Source organism: Syngnathus leptorhynchus, chromosome 1, assembly GCF_054491065.1.
Source record: "Syngnathus leptorhynchus isolate UIUO chromosome 1, UIUO_Slep, whole genome shotgun sequence".
Lineage (NCBI taxonomy): Eukaryota > Metazoa > Chordata > Actinopteri > Syngnathiformes > Syngnathidae > Syngnathus > Syngnathus leptorhynchus.
This window is the reverse complement of record NC_141195.1, coordinates 23,273,716-23,291,671: the sequence shown is the minus strand read 5'-3', so window position 1 is coordinate 23,291,671 and position 17,956 is coordinate 23,273,716. Positions and strand designations below refer to the sequence as shown.

General features: G+C 46.7%; 2 protein-coding genes and 1 long non-coding RNA gene across 9 annotated transcripts in view; 2 read left to right on the top strand and 1 right to left on the bottom strand.

Moving 5' to 3' along the window:
- Positions 1–65: 65 nt before the first annotated feature.
- LOC147062794 (RNA-binding motif, single-stranded-interacting protein 2-like) lies at positions 66–7,102 on the bottom strand. 4 transcript variants are annotated; one of them, XM_085920137.1, is made up of 14 exons: positions 6,944–7,102; positions 5,601–5,755; positions 4,590–4,648; positions 4,372–4,463; positions 2,707–2,864; positions 2,548–2,627; positions 2,352–2,461; positions 2,235–2,281; positions 2,062–2,143; positions 1,940–1,990; positions 1,760–1,870; positions 1,540–1,608; positions 1,387–1,473; positions 66–1,300 (listed from the first exon to the last, which is right to left on the bottom strand). In XM_085920137.1, the coding sequence occupies exons 1-13, from the start codon at positions 7,001–7,003 to the stop codon at positions 1,396–1,398; spliced, it is 1,152 nt and encodes a 383-aa protein (XP_085776263.1). In that variant the 5' UTR covers positions 7,004–7,102; the 3' UTR covers positions 66–1,300; positions 1,387–1,395. The 4 variants fall into 4 exon arrangements, with proteins under 4 accessions (XP_085776263.1, XP_085776255.1, XP_085776271.1 ...); XM_085920129.1 differs by having other exon boundaries at positions 67–1,473; XM_085920145.1 differs by having other exon boundaries at positions 67–1,473; positions 5,601–5,750; positions 6,945–7,102.
- A 1,829-nt stretch (positions 7,103–8,931) lies between these two features.
- On the top strand, positions 8,932–11,142 carry LOC147062793 (uncharacterized). 2 transcript variants are annotated; one of them, XR_015066754.1, is made up of 3 exons: positions 8,944–9,753; positions 10,038–10,165; positions 10,360–11,142. It is a non-coding gene; the product is annotated as an uncharacterized LOC147062793 (long non-coding RNA). The 2 variants fall into 2 exon arrangements; XR_015066752.1 differs by having other exon boundaries at positions 8,932–10,165.
- A 586-nt stretch (positions 11,143–11,728) lies between these two features.
- Positions 11,729–17,956, top strand: part of LOC147062791 (low-density lipoprotein receptor-related protein 1-like) — a 46,738-nt gene continuing 40,510 nt past the window's right edge. For 2 of the 3 annotated variants that reach the window (XM_085920684.1, XM_085920668.1), the window contains exons 1-2: positions 11,729–12,342; positions 16,566–16,706. In XM_085920684.1, the coding sequence (XP_085776810.1) occupies positions 12,270–12,342; positions 16,566–16,706 (214 nt within the window). In that variant the 5' untranslated portion in view covers positions 11,729–12,269. The remainder of the gene's footprint in view (positions 12,343–16,565; positions 16,707–17,956) is intronic. The other variant, XM_085920677.1, reaches the window with a different exon arrangement.

Genomic DNA, 17,956 nt, shown 5'->3' with positions numbered 1-17,956 from the left:
TCGCTTCATGCATTTGTGAAAACAAAAACTATTCTGCCGTCTCCGAAACTGCAATACACAAACACATGGATACGCGTGGTTGAAAATATCTGCCTTCTTGATGGAGGTCAACACTTATTTATTTTCAAATCAAAAGCTGTGGCTTTTCTCCCAAGTAACGGACGTAAAGAGTGACATCATGACACACAAATGTGAACTGGCCCAAGATTTGGGATGGTGTACATTTCCAAAAAAAGCTGAGTCATCCCAAATTCATCTATGAGTCCCAGTGAGCCGCCGCCTCAACATTTTGAGGTCACGTATCTCAGAAATATATTATTGCCATTGTAAGGATAAGATCATAATTGCATAGATCAGACCTCGGACTTGATGAGCAATGTTTGACGTATTGACACAGTACCAGCTGTGAGCAGCCTATTCGAGCGACTCGTTGCCCCGTTAAAAAAAATGAATCTGTCGCAGATGACCTTTGTTTGTCGCAGCTAAAGTTCAACGCTACCATACCAAAAAAAAAAAACATTGAATGAGCACAGAACGTCCAATAAAATATGGCGGTGGAAATACAACAAAAGGATGGAAACACACTTGATGCACACAACATGATATCAAAAATAAAAATCAAATTAGGAACAATTTGAAACAAAACATTTAAATAATACAAAAACAGCACACGTCAAACACAAAAAGGAGTTGCGGAGAAAAACACCAGCCTGCAAGTATTCCGACTGCTCTGCATTTGACTTGCTCTCTTGTATTTTCAAGCAGTTTGGCAGGAAAACGTGTTGAAGATCGCACACGGGATGTCAGTCCTTTTTTTTTGGGTTTCTTTGGAAAAAAGTAGAAAATGCACCGGTGACTTGTTGGAATATTCAAAGTGGACGCCAAGCGCATTCGCTGGAATGATTTCAATCCATGTTGCTCTTCACTCGAGAGGAATTGTGTGATTGTCAAAAGCGTTGTCAAGAAAAAAAAAAAGACTCTTCGGTCAAACTTTCACAACCGACGAAACTGCCGCTGTGACAAGTTTGAGGAGTTGGTTGCCTGTCACGATTGTGAGTTAGATCAAGTTGCTTTGCGTGTGGGAACAACAAAATAGCAAAACAAAAATTCAAATATGTACCATAAAAAGAAGCGAGAAAAATCTGAACATCCTAGCTCCCCAGAAGAAAACATGTCGGTCAAAATAATGTTCTCCACTTCATTCCATCACCGTCTTTGCCAGACCAGAGGAGCTCCAAAAAAAAAAAAAAATCGTCCTTTCTGCGTCACGGTCCAGGCTCATCAGATGAGAGAGATCGGACTTTTGGAGAGGCCCAGATGGAAGAAAATCAATCAATGGAGATCAGGTGAAGTCACGCACACCGGTGGTGAGTCAGTCCGACTCACACTTGGTCTTCACTTGTTACGCTGGTAGGAGAAGTTTGTGGGTTCAGTGGACGTCTCGATGGCGACGGACTGCTGGACGGCGCTTTCCTAACAGGGACGACGCCAAAGTCAGGCAAGCGGGGAACGCGAGCGCGCACTTTGTGTTGGACTCACCTCAACTGAGATGTTGGTAGGAGGCACTTGTGGGTACTGGGCCACGTACGGCCCCTGCAGAGATGGGTACTGGAAAAGAGTTGCAATAGTCTTCAGACATTTTTTTTTTGGGGCAAGATGGATGGATTGCATGATAAAACCCAGTCGGGGAGGAAGTGCGCTCATCGTTTCAGTTCTCCTGATTTCCACCAAAACATTATGAAGTGTGCAGATGACTGACTGTGCCGCTTCCGCCCAAGGAGAGCTGGCCGAGCTGCTGGGCCAGGGGTCCCATCATGGACGTGGGCTGGATGGACACGGCGTGCTCCATCCCCGGCGTCAGGACCGCTCCCTTAAGGAGAGTGGTGTTTTGACAGGCGCGAGAAAATGCCAACGGGACAGACGGACGGCGGCCACTCACCGAGGGCGCCACGATGTACGACGGCTGGTGGAGCCACGAAGGGTTGTGCACCTGACGGCGAGCGAGCACAATGTTGCTTTGAGTGAGAAGACCTTTCCGTGAGCGTCTGTCTGTCTGTCTACCTGGTAGGCGGACACGGGCGAATGCATGTACGGAGAAAGCGAGGCGGGTCCGACCATCCTGTTAGGAGCCATGCTGTAGAACCTGCCGAGACAGACGGACGGGAGCGAGCCAGCCGCTTTCAGTCGACCTCGCCTTCCCTTCGGGCAGCGTGCGCGCGCCGCTGCATACTGACCCGTTGGCTAAGGCTGATCCGGGGTCATAGGTGAGGGTCAGTCTGCCCTAGAGGGAGGAATTAGGTTTTGGCTGCCGTAGAAAAGTTTTGAGGGCCACAAAAGTGCTTTGAACTCACAGTGTCTCCATCTCTGGTCCAGCTTCGTCCATTTTGCAGGTACTTTCCTTGACTCTGGCGCTTCTTCTGGCCTCCATCAGCAAATTTACACAATAAAGGCTTCGGTGGAACTGGACCAGGACATTGAGGAATATTTGATTGGGAGAAAACTCATATTGGAGAGTGGGGGGAAAAAAAAACAAAGCAAATGAGTCACCTAAAACTCCGGGTGGAGTCTTGAGATATTTTCCATTGAAATGCTGGATGATGGCCTCGCATTTTTCTGTTGACTCCATCCTGCAAAGTCAAGAAAAGAATGAAAGGCAGATCATAGGAACGAAGACCAAACGCTGCAAACGAGCGAGGAAACGGGAACCTGGCAAAGCCCACTCCTCGGCTGATTCCGCGTGCGTCGCGGAGGATACGCGTGGAAATGGCCTGGCTGAAGGGCTTCAGCATGTTCTCCAGCTCCAGCTCGTCCATGGAGAGCGGCAGGTTGGAGATGTACAAATTGGTGGGGTCCTGCTCCTGTTGCTGGAAGCACAAAGGCCGAATGAAACGCAACGTCAAGCGTCGTCTTGCTATTTTTTTTCCCCCCCAATTGCGACCTATTTTAGCGTATTAAGTACAATAGGCCAGTGTGCCTTTAAGAGGCGGGGCCTGTCGCGTGATGGCCCGAGCGTGAGGCGTGGACGACGGCAGCGTTTCAAAATGAACATCGAAGCAGCGGTGCGATACGAAAGCCTCATCAGCTTTTTCAAATTGACAAAGAGCTTGAAAAAGCCGAATTTCACCAAGTACATCTTTTCAAATGTGGTCAAAGTAAAAAGTCCCAAAAAAAAAAAAAAGACGACGTATTTGCACGTGCGATGATGACCAGCTTCATTTTCGATGCAGCAGCCAACATCAACCTGCTCGCCAACGTGTTCCAAATAAGCCACGTAGCTACAATGCATATTCATCATCTCACAAAATTGTAAACGCAGTGTGAATTCATTTCCATGCCATTAGCAGAGCACACGTGACTGCTATGACCTGAGGTGAAGGTGAGCCCCCCCCCCCCTCCCTCCCTCCAAACAGCATGGCGGCGAATACTACGTAATCCGACACAGATAGCCAAATCAAGTTATTGGCTGAGCACACGGGAGGGAAGAAGCCGTATGAATATCAGTGATGCGGCTTAATGGCAGATCGGCTTACCCGGCCGGCGCAATGCGTGTCCGTGTGCGGGAGAGAAAGGCTTCGAATGCGTGCGTGCGTGCCTGCGTGCGCGCGCGCTACTCTCGGTCTTTTCCTCCGTGCGTCCGGCTGAGCACCGCACCACACGGGCCACTGAATGAGTCAGATGCCACCAGGGAGAACTGGGAAAGGTTCCCCGTAGCGTCGCCACGCACCCGCGCGTCATCCACAATTACACTTGTGTGCATTCACGGAGCGCTTAATTGGCTTTTTGTTGTGCGGCGGGAAAAACAGGAAGGTACCCAATGCGGCTTGAGGGGGGGGAAAAAAAGAAAAAAAAACATTTGCGCAAGGTCATCCATCCCCTTGCTATTTGGGCGGAGAAGGGAAAGGATTTTTTTTTTTATAATTGAATCCATTGATGGTGTCAAAGCAGAAACATTCAGAACAGTTCATGATGGAGCCGCCGCCAGAGGCAATTTTTATTTCGAAGTTCCCGCGTTTATTTCATCCTTTTCATTTTGTTGAAAAGCACAATCAATAAAGACTTGCTTACAATTTTCAAGCCATTTATTTAGCTTTCAAACCTTCATGATTTGTTTTGTGTTGCGTGCTTGTTCTCTTGAGAAGGTTGGTGAACCTTTATTCCTTTTTGTTTTGAAGCTGCACTGTTGTGTGCTCATTGAGTTTGGAATTGCTCTTTTCTTTGTCCTGACGGCATATATAGTCAACTCAATCCATAAGCCTTCCAAATAAAGCACTTCAAAATAACTAAATATGACAGCCGCAACCGTATGTTATATTCTTTCAATTTCACTTCAAATCACGGGCCCGAATTCGTTTTTTTTAAATCAGTGCTTACTTTGGCCATCTGCGCCTGCACGCCCAGCTTCTTGAGCGCCGTCACTGCCTTCTCAGCCGAGGCTGGGCTGTCAAAGTCGACAAAGCCGTAGCCTGCAAAAGCACGAGAGCGAATCGTTGACAGAAGCGCCAATCGACATTCATTTGCACGCATCTGCGAGAAAATACGTGAGCTTCTTGAGTTAAGAAATATCTTTTCCATTTTTTTTTTTTTTTTACCTTTGCACATCGTGGTTATTTTGTCCAGAATGGCTTTTGTGGAGACTATTTTCCCATAGCTGAAAACAAACAGAAGACCAAGAAACAACAAAGCGTGAGTGATCCAGTCCGCCACGTGATTTGCTCGGCCACATTCTCACTCCGTTTGGTTCAGAAGCAGAAGTGCAATGTCAGCATTTTTTTTGCCATGTGTTTTCGCCCGCTGACTGAAGAAGGAAATGCGTATCGCCGGCCGTTCCTAATTGTGGCCGTGTGTATTATTGATGTGACCCTGACTATTTCATGCTTTCCTCTCTTTCCAAGCAGCAATGGCATCTTGCATCTCGAGTCGAATCGAGTGCTCGGCATTCACGACGGGATTTACGACGGCACGCTCGGTCGGCTGAGTGGATCGCGTTCCACGAGACGCCGAGTCCAGAAAAGTGTTGGAGAGTAGCCGGAGATGGGCCCCATCTCCATCCAACTCTCAAACTTGAGTCAAATTCCATCTATATCGCGGCGCGTTAGCATCTTAGCTAATGATGACGAGATGCCTTCCAGTAAATGTTATTGGAAACCGAATCCTCGCTCTTAGCCTGGCTGGGCCCAACGCGCCGCGCTCAAAGGCAAATTTCACGCCGTTTTTATCAGCCGTAATATGAGAAGCGCCGCAGAAGAAAGCGCCTGCCCTCTCCCTGACCCACAAAGTGGGGCCAATTGACTCCAAGGCCTCGTATTCTCTCCATCCCCCCCCTCCGGACCGTCGCCGTGTTTGTCTTTCCCTTTCCCCCGGGCTGGCCGTTTCCTGTCGGGCGGGGCGGCCTCGCGTATCTTCCAGACGGCTGGAAAAGAGTAGATAGGCCTCTCCCTCGCTTTCTCAAGGTCTCTTCCTCCTCCAGTGAGCTGGCTCGGGCTAGTCCTCTCCGCGAGAAAGAACATTTCCATGGCAGAACTTGGAATGTTTTTTTTTTTTTCTTCCCCGTTTAAACTCATTCAAACATCCGGGCGGCTGTGCTTTGTCGGGTGACTTACGGCTGGCAGAGTTTGACCAGATCCTGGTCTGCGGTTCCGGGGTGAAGGCCACGGATGTACAGGTTGGTTTTGCTCAGCTGCTCCCCGCCATGATGGCCGCCGTTGGGACTCGGAGGCGGAGCCATCTGATGGATGGAGGGAGACGCGTACGTCTGCTGCAAAAAGAAATTGAGCAATTTAGCCGTTGCCCTCCGATTGATGGCACCTCCTTCGCTCGTGCACTATTTTGCTTCCCCAGGTCAAGGTTAGCTTAGCATCTAAGCGAGTCTAAGTGTGACGTGACGTGAAATCTGGCGGCAAATGTTCACCTTCGACAAAAGTTAGACTTGGTATGAGGCGCAAAGCACAAGGAGCCCTGGCGTTCGTTATTGAAGTTCTCTTGAGAAGCAAAGCAGCAGCAGGGGGGGTTAATAGAAAGCAGAGGAAAGGCGTGGGGGGGGGGCTGTAATCCTTTATCTCAAACCAGGAGTTGAAGGTGGATTTACAAGGCCTGCCTTTATGTCACTTTGGTGTGCTGTTCAAATCAAGTGGAAGATGCTCTCCTCAAGTCAGAACATTGTCCAAATCCAGGATTCCACAAATTCCAGCCCAATCTGGATCCCAGCCAGCTGAGCGAGCCGTTTGATTTCAACATTGTTCAAGCCTTCCGAGCCACCGGGGTGAATATTTGCACATATTCAGTCACAGCTCAGGCTTGAAGCAAAGACGTGATGTGGATACGTAACCATCAAATCCATGCAGCCGTCTGGAGATCCATAAAGCTCATAATGCAAAGTGATCCCGTGCTACGAACATCTGCTGCTGTATATTAAAAAATATATGACAGTGTCAATCATGGTCGAATTTCCTATTGGTCCACCTGCGATCGATCTGGGTCCATGTGGTCATAGAACGTAAGGTGACTTGCCTTGGTGGAGAACTTTTTTCTTTTTTGGAGGCTGCCCCTTTCGGTTGTTGATGGAAGGAAGGAAGGAGGGAAGGAAGGGGTGGGGCATGTCGCTCGGCGTCAAAGCGCAACTTTGCCAACTTGGCACGAGGAATTGAATGAAAATAAGCGTGGCAAGATGCAAAATGTTGGAATAGAAAAGGCATGAGAAGAACTGTGAGATGGCCCGGATGAGCACACGGTTGCTATTCTTGTGCACAACAGTCAAGAAGGAGAAGGACGAGCACAAGCGAACAGAGAGCCATCGGAGCAACCTCACGACATTCATCTCCCACGGTAGTTTTTGCGCAAAACGCGCAGCCGGGCTCAAGGACACTGCAGCTTTGCGCGGCCCCGCCGAGCTGGGGAACGCGATGTCGAACCGGCGGCGGCGGCGAGCGGGAGCGGCAAAGTTTACCTTCTTGATGCCTTTGCCCCCGTAACCGTTGTACGCGTTCACCCCTCCAGAGAGCAGCATTTTGACGCGGTGGAGACGAGAGCAGCTGACGTCAGCCCGGGGAAAGGCGCCAGCAGCTTAGGAGCGCCGCTGCGGATGATTGGAGTCGCTTCGCTCTATTGCCGGCGATCGGACGCCCGCTGCACAACGCAGGCAGGCAGGCACAGTTGGGATCGTTTCTCATAATGCTGCGTGCGCAGGACACCCCTCCCCCCCCCCCAGCCCACTCCGGCCCAGCCCAGTCTCCAATCTCTGGATGTGGGTCATTTCATAGTTGGACTTTTTCCTGTCTTCCCCAAAGCAAATTTCCAAAAAAGCAATTTACAAGACATGCTGGAGAAATTCTTCTTTTGCAATTGAAGATGGAGGAAAAGTGATTCTTAAATATTATTTAGAATACCAAACAATTCCATTTACATGAAATCTCATTGTCCACCCAAGTCCATTGTGTGACTTTCAGAATAATCAAAGTTGGTTTTGGTTTTGAAGCCCCCCCAGTGAGGAAACGTGCAAACTGCTCATTAGGCCGTCCCGCGTGTCGATGGCGTGGCCATTTGCACGATGGTGCAGCAATGCTCAAAGATGAAACTTCCATGCTTTTGCATAAAAATGAAATCATTTTGCAGGGCACGAGAAAAGGCGCCATTTCCACAGCAGCGCTTAGGGAAATGAGGTCATTCAGATGCTTTCAATCATTGCCATGTTTTGATAGGACCATTCAGCCAGATGGGCTGTGAGCTTCGCAACAGTTCAAGGACAGCTGGGGGTGGCGGGCTCGTCACAGTCTGCAGAATCCCTGAGCCCCCCCCCCCCCCCCCCCCCCCCACACACACACACAGCAAGGCCTTCCAGGTGTTATTGGGATGAAATAAAATATGGCGTGAAACTCTTAGCTTGCTTCCCCCTTTTTACAGCAGCCATTTGTTAAAAGAGTCAACACTGTAGTAGGAATCTTTCAGGTTTGCAAAGAAAGACGTGCATAGGACAAATAAATGCGGCGTTTACACGATGTCCCTTGCAACTGAAATCCAAATTCCATGTAAATGAACTTTGCCAACTCCAATCATGTTGAGGCTAAAACGAAACAAAGAGATTTCTGACACGGATGTTTCAATCTGCAGCATTATAGCGCCAACTACTGCAGAGGAGGACTTACTTGATGTCAGATTTTGCGGGGAGGGGGGACGTGAAGTATTGGTGGCTGGTATCAGCAGCCTCCACGAGTACTCGATAACTCATGGCGTTGCTGCTTAGCCATAGAAAAGTGAAATGCAAATATTGGTGATAATGCCGCAGCTGCTGTGATAAAGTTGATTTAAGGACAGTCGCTCACCGTTGTTTCCAAACAAATGTGCGAGTGCTCTCGATAAAGTTTTTCAGCAGCACACAACAGCTGTCTGCCCGTATGTACCGATACAGACTGCTGTGAAAATTTCAAGTTAGGAAAGGGGAATGCTCGAGTATGGGGGAGGGTTGCAAGGGGTGGGACGGGCCGGGAGAACACAGCCCTCCGCTACATGCTCGGCATTCCTCGGCATAGCTCGTTCAGGAGCTGCCTCACTCTGATAACACACCGGGCTGGCAAACGAACCAGGGGGGGGGGCACACAAAGCTGATGGGAGTCAATATGTAATTAGATTTAGGTATAATGTGAAGCAGATTTTTTTTTTTTTTCCCAGAGTTGTATCTGGTGAGTCATGACACAAATAACTGCATGTGGTGCAACTCCAGAATCAGATTGTGGTGAGACCTTGATTTATGCTGCAGGCCATCTGAAGATTGGAGGAGGAGGGGGGGGGGGGTGTTAAAAAAGCCAGGGGATTGTGTGCAGATGTGTCTGGAGAGCGGCCAGACCTTCTGGCCTGGGAGAACATGTGGTGTGGGAGTGTTTAGGCTGGCGCGCTTTCAAGCCGCCTCCCACACAGCACGCCGGCGTGGGTGACACCGGCAATGGTTGGTTCACAGCGTTAGCTCGGAGGAGCCGCAACGTCAACAAAACCTACTGTGACCTACCGTGACCCCGATAAGTGGCTTAAAAAAACAGGTAGTGTTGACCACAACACTCAGTGAGGGCTGCCCCCACAGATTCCCCACATACTTAACATTCTCCTTTGGGAGGTAGGCCCAGAGAAAACAGCGGTGAAGAAAAAAAAAAAACATGTCCGCTCCATTGGCAAGGTTAGTTTGTCTCCAACGCTCGCCTGGTGTTTTGGGTGCTGCTATTCAATGGGAGTCGATCATGGACAAAGTATCATTTGTGAAGATGTCGTTATCTGTAAAATTTATCTCACTCTTTCTTAGGAGGAAAAGAAAACGACTTTTTTTCAAAGTGTCCTACACGCAAGATCATATCTCTCTATTGGGTACGTATTCAGCGCCCCCTGCAGGTTGAGATGATTTTACGAAACATCGTTGCTGTCCGGATACAGTTCCTGCGTTGAACCAAGCGCCTGTTGGAAACGTTTCAGCTCAATTGGCTGACTTCTATATTCTCAAACGCCACATGAAGAGAAACGTATTAGAATTCGTATTAGATGAGATAAAAAAAGGAGAAAAAAAAAAAAGTCCATTCCAATGTTCAAGCTTCAGGAAGGCTCTAAGAACGTCACGGAACGTCCCGTCCCGATGGGGAGGCCATAATCAAAAGCTTCGAAATAAAAGCCGAGGAGGCGGCCGAGGTCTGTGGGTATCAGCCCAGTTGCATCATATCCATCAAAACCACCGTCAGCTGATCGGATTGTGAAGAAGAGATAGAGCTCGAGACGATGCAGGTTGGAGCTTCACATCTTTCAGCGTGTGTGTGAGCGTGTGAGGCCGAGTTGAAGACATTTTGAAGTGACTCGATAGAAAGCTCTGATGTCATTTGCCCTCGTCGCCTGTTTGCTCAGAAACGCTGCGGCTACCTTCTGCTTGCGGTCATCGTGGTCGTGGTTGTCATGCAAGCGGTTGCCATCATCTACTTGGGCGCTCGGTCGCACTTGTCCACCACAAGTCGAATTCCCACCCGTGGGGTCCAATTTTGAAAGCTTTCAAAGTTGAAGTTTTATGTTTCAAGGCTTCAGGAACAAGAGTTCCCGGAGCACAACTGTACCGACTTTGCCTGCCACTGGGCGGCGCTACAGACGTCATTCGGAGACCTTCGACGCTTTCTGCAATATGACCTTTGACGTGGGAGGCTGGACCGTAAGTGCTTGAGGCCCCCCAAACAACCCAAAGTTCTCGTCGTGATGGGTTCACCAATAAAGTTGGCAATTTTCTTCAATACTGAACGTCCAGTTGGCCAGTCATGCTTATTTGCTCAGCTGATGTGTGTGTGTGTGTGTGTGTGTGTGTGTGTGTGTGTGTGTGTGTGTGTGTGTGTGTGTGTGTGTGTGCAGGTGATCCAGAGAAGACAGGATGGCTCCGTCGATTTCTCTCGTTATTGGGACGCATATGAAGATGGCTTTGGAACGGTAACAGGAGAGCACTGGCTAGGTCTGAAACACACCTTAAAAAAAAAATCGTTCTTGTCAAGCCTTCATCTGCCTCTTGTTACCTGTTTTGTATTTAAGTAATGCCTGCCCCTCACCTGTCGGATCATCGATGTCTCCTGTCGCTCAGTTCTGTTTCAGTTATCCAGCCTGTCGGTCAGTCTAGTTATTATCTTGTTGGTTGTTAGGTCGTTATGTTAGTTTGTCCATCTGTTCCCCATCATCCACCATTCCAACTCCCTTTTTCCTCAAAAAACCCCGGTCCATGCTGCATTTGGTCGCCCTGCTCCATTCCGATCCGTGACAACCGCGCCCACTCGAGAGCCTGCGTGAGGTCAAAATGAAAAGTCCTTTCCCGGGTGGTCGGTAAAATATTTTTAAGTACCTTTACTCCATTTTATTTTGTGGCTGACAGTGCTGTCCCTTCTACTGAACCCTCAGAACTTGCTTTGTTTCTGAGCTGCAAGATTGCTTAAGAAATCTAATTTTGTTATAATTTAGTTTGTTCTCCTCTCTAATTTGCCGTTATTGTTGAACACCAGTGTATCTTATATTGTGTGAATTTGTTTTCCTTTTCTTGTTATTTGTATGTCATTTCATGTACGAAAGCTTCTCGTAGCAGCTTTCGGTACGTTGAATTACTGAGTGCTGTTCAATTGTCAACAATAAAGAGCGCCCTAAGATACGCAATTCACAGTTGTGTCATTAAATTAGAGGGAACAGCGAACAAACTTCAAAGTTTCAAAAATTATTCCCCTTGGTGGCGCTAATAAATTGTCTAAATTGTCTGTTAAAAAAGAAAAAATCAAAACCTTTCTCGTTACCACTAGAGGGCGCCATTTGTCATGAAACGCAGAGGTCTACTCATTGGGCTTCACCAAACTTTCTCTTTTCAATTGGAATTCCTGTAGTGTAGTAATAAGTGTGACAAAGTAGGTGAAACGAAACGTGAATAAAAAATACGTTATTTCTATAAATTGCAGAATTGTAGCAAATTCTCTCAAATGTTGCGATTTGTCATTATGATACGATTTGATTGAAAATCATTGAACACATTCATTCCACACGTGCTCATACAGTACAAAGGTCCCATCACGAATTGAGCCCAACTCGATCGTGTGCTAAAAAAGCACCCAAAAAAAAGGAGGTATGGTGACGCATGCGCAGTGGCCGTCCGCGACTCACCTCCCGTTTTTTTGTGTGTGTGGAATCATGCTGGTTACGTCACAGGCTCGTCCACGGTACTCGGAGCTGCACATTTAGCATCCACTCACCCGCTTGCACGTTCGAGGAGACACTTTGGACGAACGCGGCTATCATTTGGGCATTTTGTGATTGCCCCGTCATTTGATTTGCAGGAATCCTGTGAGGGAGGGGGGGAGCCGGTGTTCTCGCGTGTGCGTGCGCGGGAGCGAGCTTGTGGAGGTGGTGCTGGCATGCATGGTGGTGAGTGTGTGTGCTAAAGAGGGGGCCATCCACACTGTTGTGCATGATGTTTGAAAGCTGAGCGCCCCTTCCAGTATCTTTACATGACAGTACTGCTGCAGCGCAGCTCCTCGTCGAACCTGAGCTGAGCTGAGCTGAGCTTCACTCAGCGGCTTCTCCATTTCTTCCTCGCCCGAAGAAGGAAAAAAGAAGAAGCGTGCTGGACTGAGGGTGCAAACCGAACGGATTCCCACCCCGGATGATATCGGAGCTGGAGCTCGGATGAGGTGCTCGATCGGACTACTTTAGGGTTTTAGAAATCCGGGGCAAAGTATTACGCCAGCCACCACTGCTGCTTTCCCCCCCAATAGCAGTGAGTGCTTAGTCAGGAGATGGCGATGAGCTGGATCTATTTGGGATTTCTCCTCAGCTTGGGGGTCATCGCTCCGAGCCGTGCAGCCGAAGGTAAGACGCCTGTTGGCTGCTGCTTCAGCACTGTCATATCCCAAAGAAAGCGGGACCACTTTGATTTTTGTGCACAAAAAAGGCCCGTGTAGCGCACAAGGACACACAAAGCGGCTTCTTCTCATGCTCCCTTACCTTCCTTCCATCGATTGAAAGTGGCGCACCGATGCCGAGATGTGATTTAATTCAAGGGCCTGCCCTTTTGTGATGTGCAAAATGAAGACAGACGCGGCTTTGCGGCATTGACGTAAAATCTGAAGAGTGATTTTGTGGCGGTTTCTTCCTTCTTTCAATGTCGGTGTTTTTTTTTTTTTTTTTTTTTTATCAATCACGTCACAATACCTGAATTGGAAGATTGCTGACTGCACGGTTTGCCCTCAAATCATGAACTTGCATCCTCCTTGACTCGACTTAACGACATTTTAACAGCATCGACCTGTTGAGGCTTGGAGAGAGGCTCATAAATGAGCAAAGGGAGAGTTGACGTGTTGCATACTTGTGTTCTCACATTGCATTGTCCCCATGAAGCTCCAAAGTTCTGCGCATGTGTGTGTGTGTGTGTCGTTAGATATGATCTACATAAGATAAATGCTTGGAGAGGGTGAAAGCCATAGCGGGGCTTCCAAAAAGTCTCAAAGCTCCTCCCTTCTCCTCCATCGCAAGCGTGGAACATCTGGGCACAGGGAGACCATTAATCCAATGTAGATGGGATCGCCTCGAGGGGGAGGGAGGGAGGAACCGGCTGAAAAGTGAAATAAACCTCAGCCAGAGGAATTTGGTGAAACGGACACATGGTTACGTCACAGCCTGGAAATGATATGGAAGTTCTTCTATATTTGTTCTCTGGGTCAACTTAAGATGGAGCAGGTTTGATCTGAATTTGAAATAGTGCACAGAGTTCAAATAATAAGCCAAAAGAGGGGGCTGTATTTTATGAATGACAGGGGATTAGCGAGGGGAAGGTGAAAAAGTCAAGGCACTTTAGTGCTGAACAGACGGCTTTTGCTTTTACTCGGGGCGCTCGTAAAAGTCTTTCCTTCACAAATGCTCAAAGCTGCAGCAAGTCAAGCGGCGGACTGACTGACTGACTGACAGACAGACAGAATGAAATGAAATGCCTGTCTCCTCTCGTGAAGTTGAAAGTTTGCAAAATCCTGCATTGGGAGATTTTCAAAATTGGAAACTTGCCATGGAAATTGAGGGCAGGCTGACACCAATGAAGTGACAAATATTTTGTCTGTATTGAGGTTCCTTTTTTGTATAAATGACCAAAGGGTCCAATAGGAATTTGCTCAGAGTTCTTCCCAAATTCCTCAGTTGAACTTTTTTGGTGTTGTCTGATAATGATCCACGGAATGTACAAAAAATAATCAACGTGCTGGGAAGGAGCTATCTCCATGTAGAATAGTTGTCACACAAAATGCTCTCGTCTCCTTTGTGTTTGTAAAACTTTGGACTGACTTCAGACTTTGCTCTGTTTGCCCAAGCCTTTTGGTTGCACCTGACCTCACCTATTTGCCAGCCCTCAGATAATATCAGCGAGAGCCACGGCGGTTCATTGAGTAACTTTCAATGATGGCAACAAACGATTGAAGCGCAAATCTCAGCTTCTCGGGGATGATTTTCACACACGGGCTAGTCTGTGCAGGAATTAGTTGGCCATCTCAGTCGGCCATCGCAGCTCTGCTTGATAAAACCGGTGAGCTGTGATTGGTTGTGAGCTGACAACAGTGATGATGTCACCCAGTGGCAAAATGGCCGCCCCCTGAGCTGAATAACAACTAGTGGTTTTATTCCTGTTTCATTCATATTCTACAAAGCAAACATTAATCAGAAGCTGGGCTGTGTAGAACAAGAACAGACATTTCATTTAAAAGGTGGAGAATCTCCCAAAGTTGTCCTTTCACATGTGAAGCAGCAGAGCACATCTCCATGTTAGCTAACTAGCCGCTAAGGCTCACCAGTCGGGCCGAGGAGCTCAACAGAGGAATTGATAGAATGCTACAAATATTGAATAGCTGCCGCTCAAATCAGATTGTCACGTTGGTTAATAATTAGCTCCTGGCTGGAGCGGAGGGATTTTGACAATGGAAAAAGCTTTGCGAGGCAATTTGTCAACATGAATTGCTTCAGACAACGATTGGTGCTGAAAGTAGCCCGCTTCTACTCCTTGGAAAGTCCCATTAGCATTAAATGTTCTGTTTGGATCATCTTGTGTGTACTCACCATCTCTTGATAATCTGTATTTTTCGTAATGAGACACGTTCGAACAAAGTGAGGACGAGATGACGACAAGAGCCAGCAATGTTTTCATTGAAGTTCTTCCAGTCCATTCTCAGCTCCAATCAAGCTGAAGCCATCTTTGCTCTCCAAAACGTTGCTCTTCATCCTCCTTTCTTTTCAGCTGCTACGCATATTGCTTCTCTCTAAGTTGACTTTGGTATTCCTTAATACATCCCAAAGGCCTTGGACATGTGAATTATTCATGCGGCACAAAAATTCAGGACTAACAACTTCCATCTGCCCTGGTTCCTCCGGTGTTGTTCCTCATCATGCAAATAGTTTGCTGCATCGCTTTCACTTTTGACCTTCCAATCGCTTGAAGTTGCTGCTTACAAGACATATCAAGCGAATTCATCCAAACACACATTTCATCCTTTCCTTCTTTGAACTGCATTGTCAGCAATTTCGAAAGATTTCGCTGCTTGTTTGTTACTTTAGGTTTCCTTTTGCACCAAAGTCCACCCAGCCAGCCAAACGTAAATCACAGAACGGGCTTGACTCAAATCCATTGGCCAACATGGATGATGCTTCTTCCATTTTCATTTTCAAGGAACGTCAAAAACGTCTGTCTTCTTCGGCTGGCAGTGAATTCAATATTTTGACAACAGTGTTCTATTTATTAATCTTATTTAAAAATATTAATATAATAACATAAAAAAATAAATATAATAATAAATAAAATTTAATTTTTGAATTAATAAATGAGTTTTGCGTGACTTGTACACCTCCAGACCAGTCGTACCTAATAAAAAAAATTGAACCAAAATTTGTACTTAGGTACCCAAAACAAAAATATTAAAATATTTAAAAATATTAATATAAAATACCAAAAAATAAATACACATAATAATAAATATCATTTTATTTTTAAATTACAAGATTTTTGCGTGACTTGTCATATCCGTACATATCTCCAGACCAATAATACCTCATAAAAAAAAAAAAAAAAAAAAAAAAAGTGAACCAAAATTTGCACTTAGTTGTTTGCGCCTTTGCTTTAGCTCACTCGCTCGTGTTTAATGCTTTTTGCCATGCCACTGTGCTTGCGGGCACTTGAGTGTTTGGACAGCGCAATGCAGCGCATTGCTGCCACCGCATGACAAGGTCCAATGTACACTTTGTACAAACGCGTATCTGTGGTACCGAAGCTTCAAATGGGTCAGAGGAGGCCGGAAATTGTTTGTATGTTGCTTGCATACCCTTAAAACGACTAACTTGTAATTTGGGTGTCACCTTTCCATGGACTCAACTTGTTCAATATGTCATCCTGAGCTAGGCTCTTCCAAAATTCGCTTGCACTTTGGCAAATTTAGCAAAATTGTGAATTGCTAGATGAATTAACAAATCACATCTTGGTATGAAATATTCCCGTGGCTTTTAGAAGCCAGTTTTCGGCCCTCCTCAGCCAGCCCCCAAATCAAATTAGGCTTAAAGGTTCTCTCCTACGTCCAAATGTCAGGCTTCATTAGAAGGCGCAATGCTTTATTTCCCGTTTCATGGAGACCAAAGCTTGGTCAGATTGTGAGGGGAGGCCGAGGGCGATGCTTTTGCTCATTTGAGCTCGGGAGTTGGAGTTGGGCCATGGCTAGCAAAGCTCCCCCCCCCCCTCCGTCTTAAACAGCTCTCTTCCTGCCAAGCACGTAGGTGAGACGAGTCATCCAGGGCGAAAGAGGGCCCAAGAATCACAATGAAACCTTTGCGCTGCTGTCAAGCCACTAGCTGAAAAGACAACATGAAACATGAAATGGTTTGCTCGGCTTGGATAGTCCTTGCTTGACGCTCATCCAAACTTATCCGGTCAAATGTCACACAAGATTGCGTGGAGCTCATCTACCAGAAAAAAACGCTCGTACTGTTTGCTCAGACGACAAAACAATGAAAACCGGCTTAAGACGGCAAACTAAAGAGTCCAAATTTGTGTTTGTTTTTTTTCTTCTCAGCTCCCAAAGCCGAGGACCAAACCAGGACGTGCAGTCCCCAGCAATTTGTGTGCAAAGACCAGATGACCTGCATCTCCAAAGGTTGGCGCTGCGACGGGGAGAAGGACTGTCCAGATGGCTCCGACGAGTCGCCCGACATCTGTGAGTCCGCATTTTCTGACCGCACGCCATTTGAGCAATTGAGCTGATGTCGTCTCATTTTATGGCCGCTTTGAGTGTTGTGAATCCGGGAAGGCCCCAGCGTGGAATTATGTTTCGTTTGGGGACGGGTCTACTCTTGTCTGGCCCGCAAGCGGATCACTGAGATCCTTGAGAGTCGACCGTTGCCGTCTTTGTAGATGGTCCCACCTTCTTTTTGGGCACATGTGGGATTTTAATTGCAGCGTCAGCGTGTGACGCTTCCTCACTTTTATGTCCAGACAGGAAGATGACAGTCGGCTCCAAGGTTCTTGTTTTCTTGCCATCGAGGGGGACTGGACGTTACTCGTTCCATTTTCATTGTGCAGAAAATGCAGTCAACTCTTAATATTTGGACACTTGCGACATGACCTCATGAAATGGGGAAAAGAAATATGATTGATTGATGACAGAGATGTTTTCTTCTGGTTGCCATGATGCATGTTTGCCGCAAGCTGACATCGGGACAGGGGTGGAGAGATTTTCACGCCTCAAACAGTGCGTGTAGAGAGAGAGAAAAAAAAGAAAAGCTGGACAAAATGGCATTTGTGTCTTCAGGTCTATGGGATTTGATTGACAGTTGATAGTTGAGTGGAGCCTGAGAGCTTGATATTTTTGGTTTTTTGTTTGAGGTCTCATGTTATAAGCTAGCTTGATTTATTTAAAAAAAAATTATTGGTATTTTTTTAGGCCTCAAGTTATGAACCTGGCCACAATTTATTTATTTATTTATTTATTTATTTATTTATTTATTTATTTATTTATGAGGCCTCACGTTATAAACTTGCCGACTTGAACTGTTAAAATTCCATTTTAAAGTCATTCGAAGAATCAAAGTTGTATGTTGTCCAAACATGAATGTCTTCGACCAATAATTCAAATAAATAAATAAATAAATAAATAAATAAATAAATAAATAAATAAATTTCAGAAAATGGATGGATGGATAAATAAATAAATAAAAAAGCTGGGCTGCGGTTCAGCAAATGTTGTGAATGAGTTGAGACTGAAGCGCTGACAGACAGCGGTGGTCTTCATCTCAAAATAGCAGCGTTGCGCTCAATTAGCCACGCGCTCCATTCGGCCCGCCAATTTGCTGTTCGTTGATGCGCTTCTCTCGTCCGCCGAGATCTTTCAAGACGTCTTACTGAAACCGAGGCGCTTTTTCCTTCTCTGTGAGCGAGCTTGGCCCGAAGGTTAGCTTTAACGCAGTT

What these genes read in the sequence shown, in the direction of transcription:
- LOC147062794 (XM_085920137.1), bottom strand. Translation starts at nt 7,003, where the DNA reads ATGCTGCTCTCTGGAGGGGTGAACGCGTACAACGGTTACGGGGGCAAA. An exon ending in TGCAGGCGCAGATGGCCAAA is followed by an intron (nt 2,865 to 4,371) that starts GTAAGCACTGAT and finishes TTGTGCTTCCAG; the next exon opens with CAACAGGAGCAGGACCCCAC. An exon ending in GGACCAGAGATGGAGACACT is followed by an intron (nt 2,282 to 2,351) that starts GTGAGTTCAAAG and finishes TCCTCCCTCTAG; the next exon opens with GGCAGACTGACCCTCACCTA.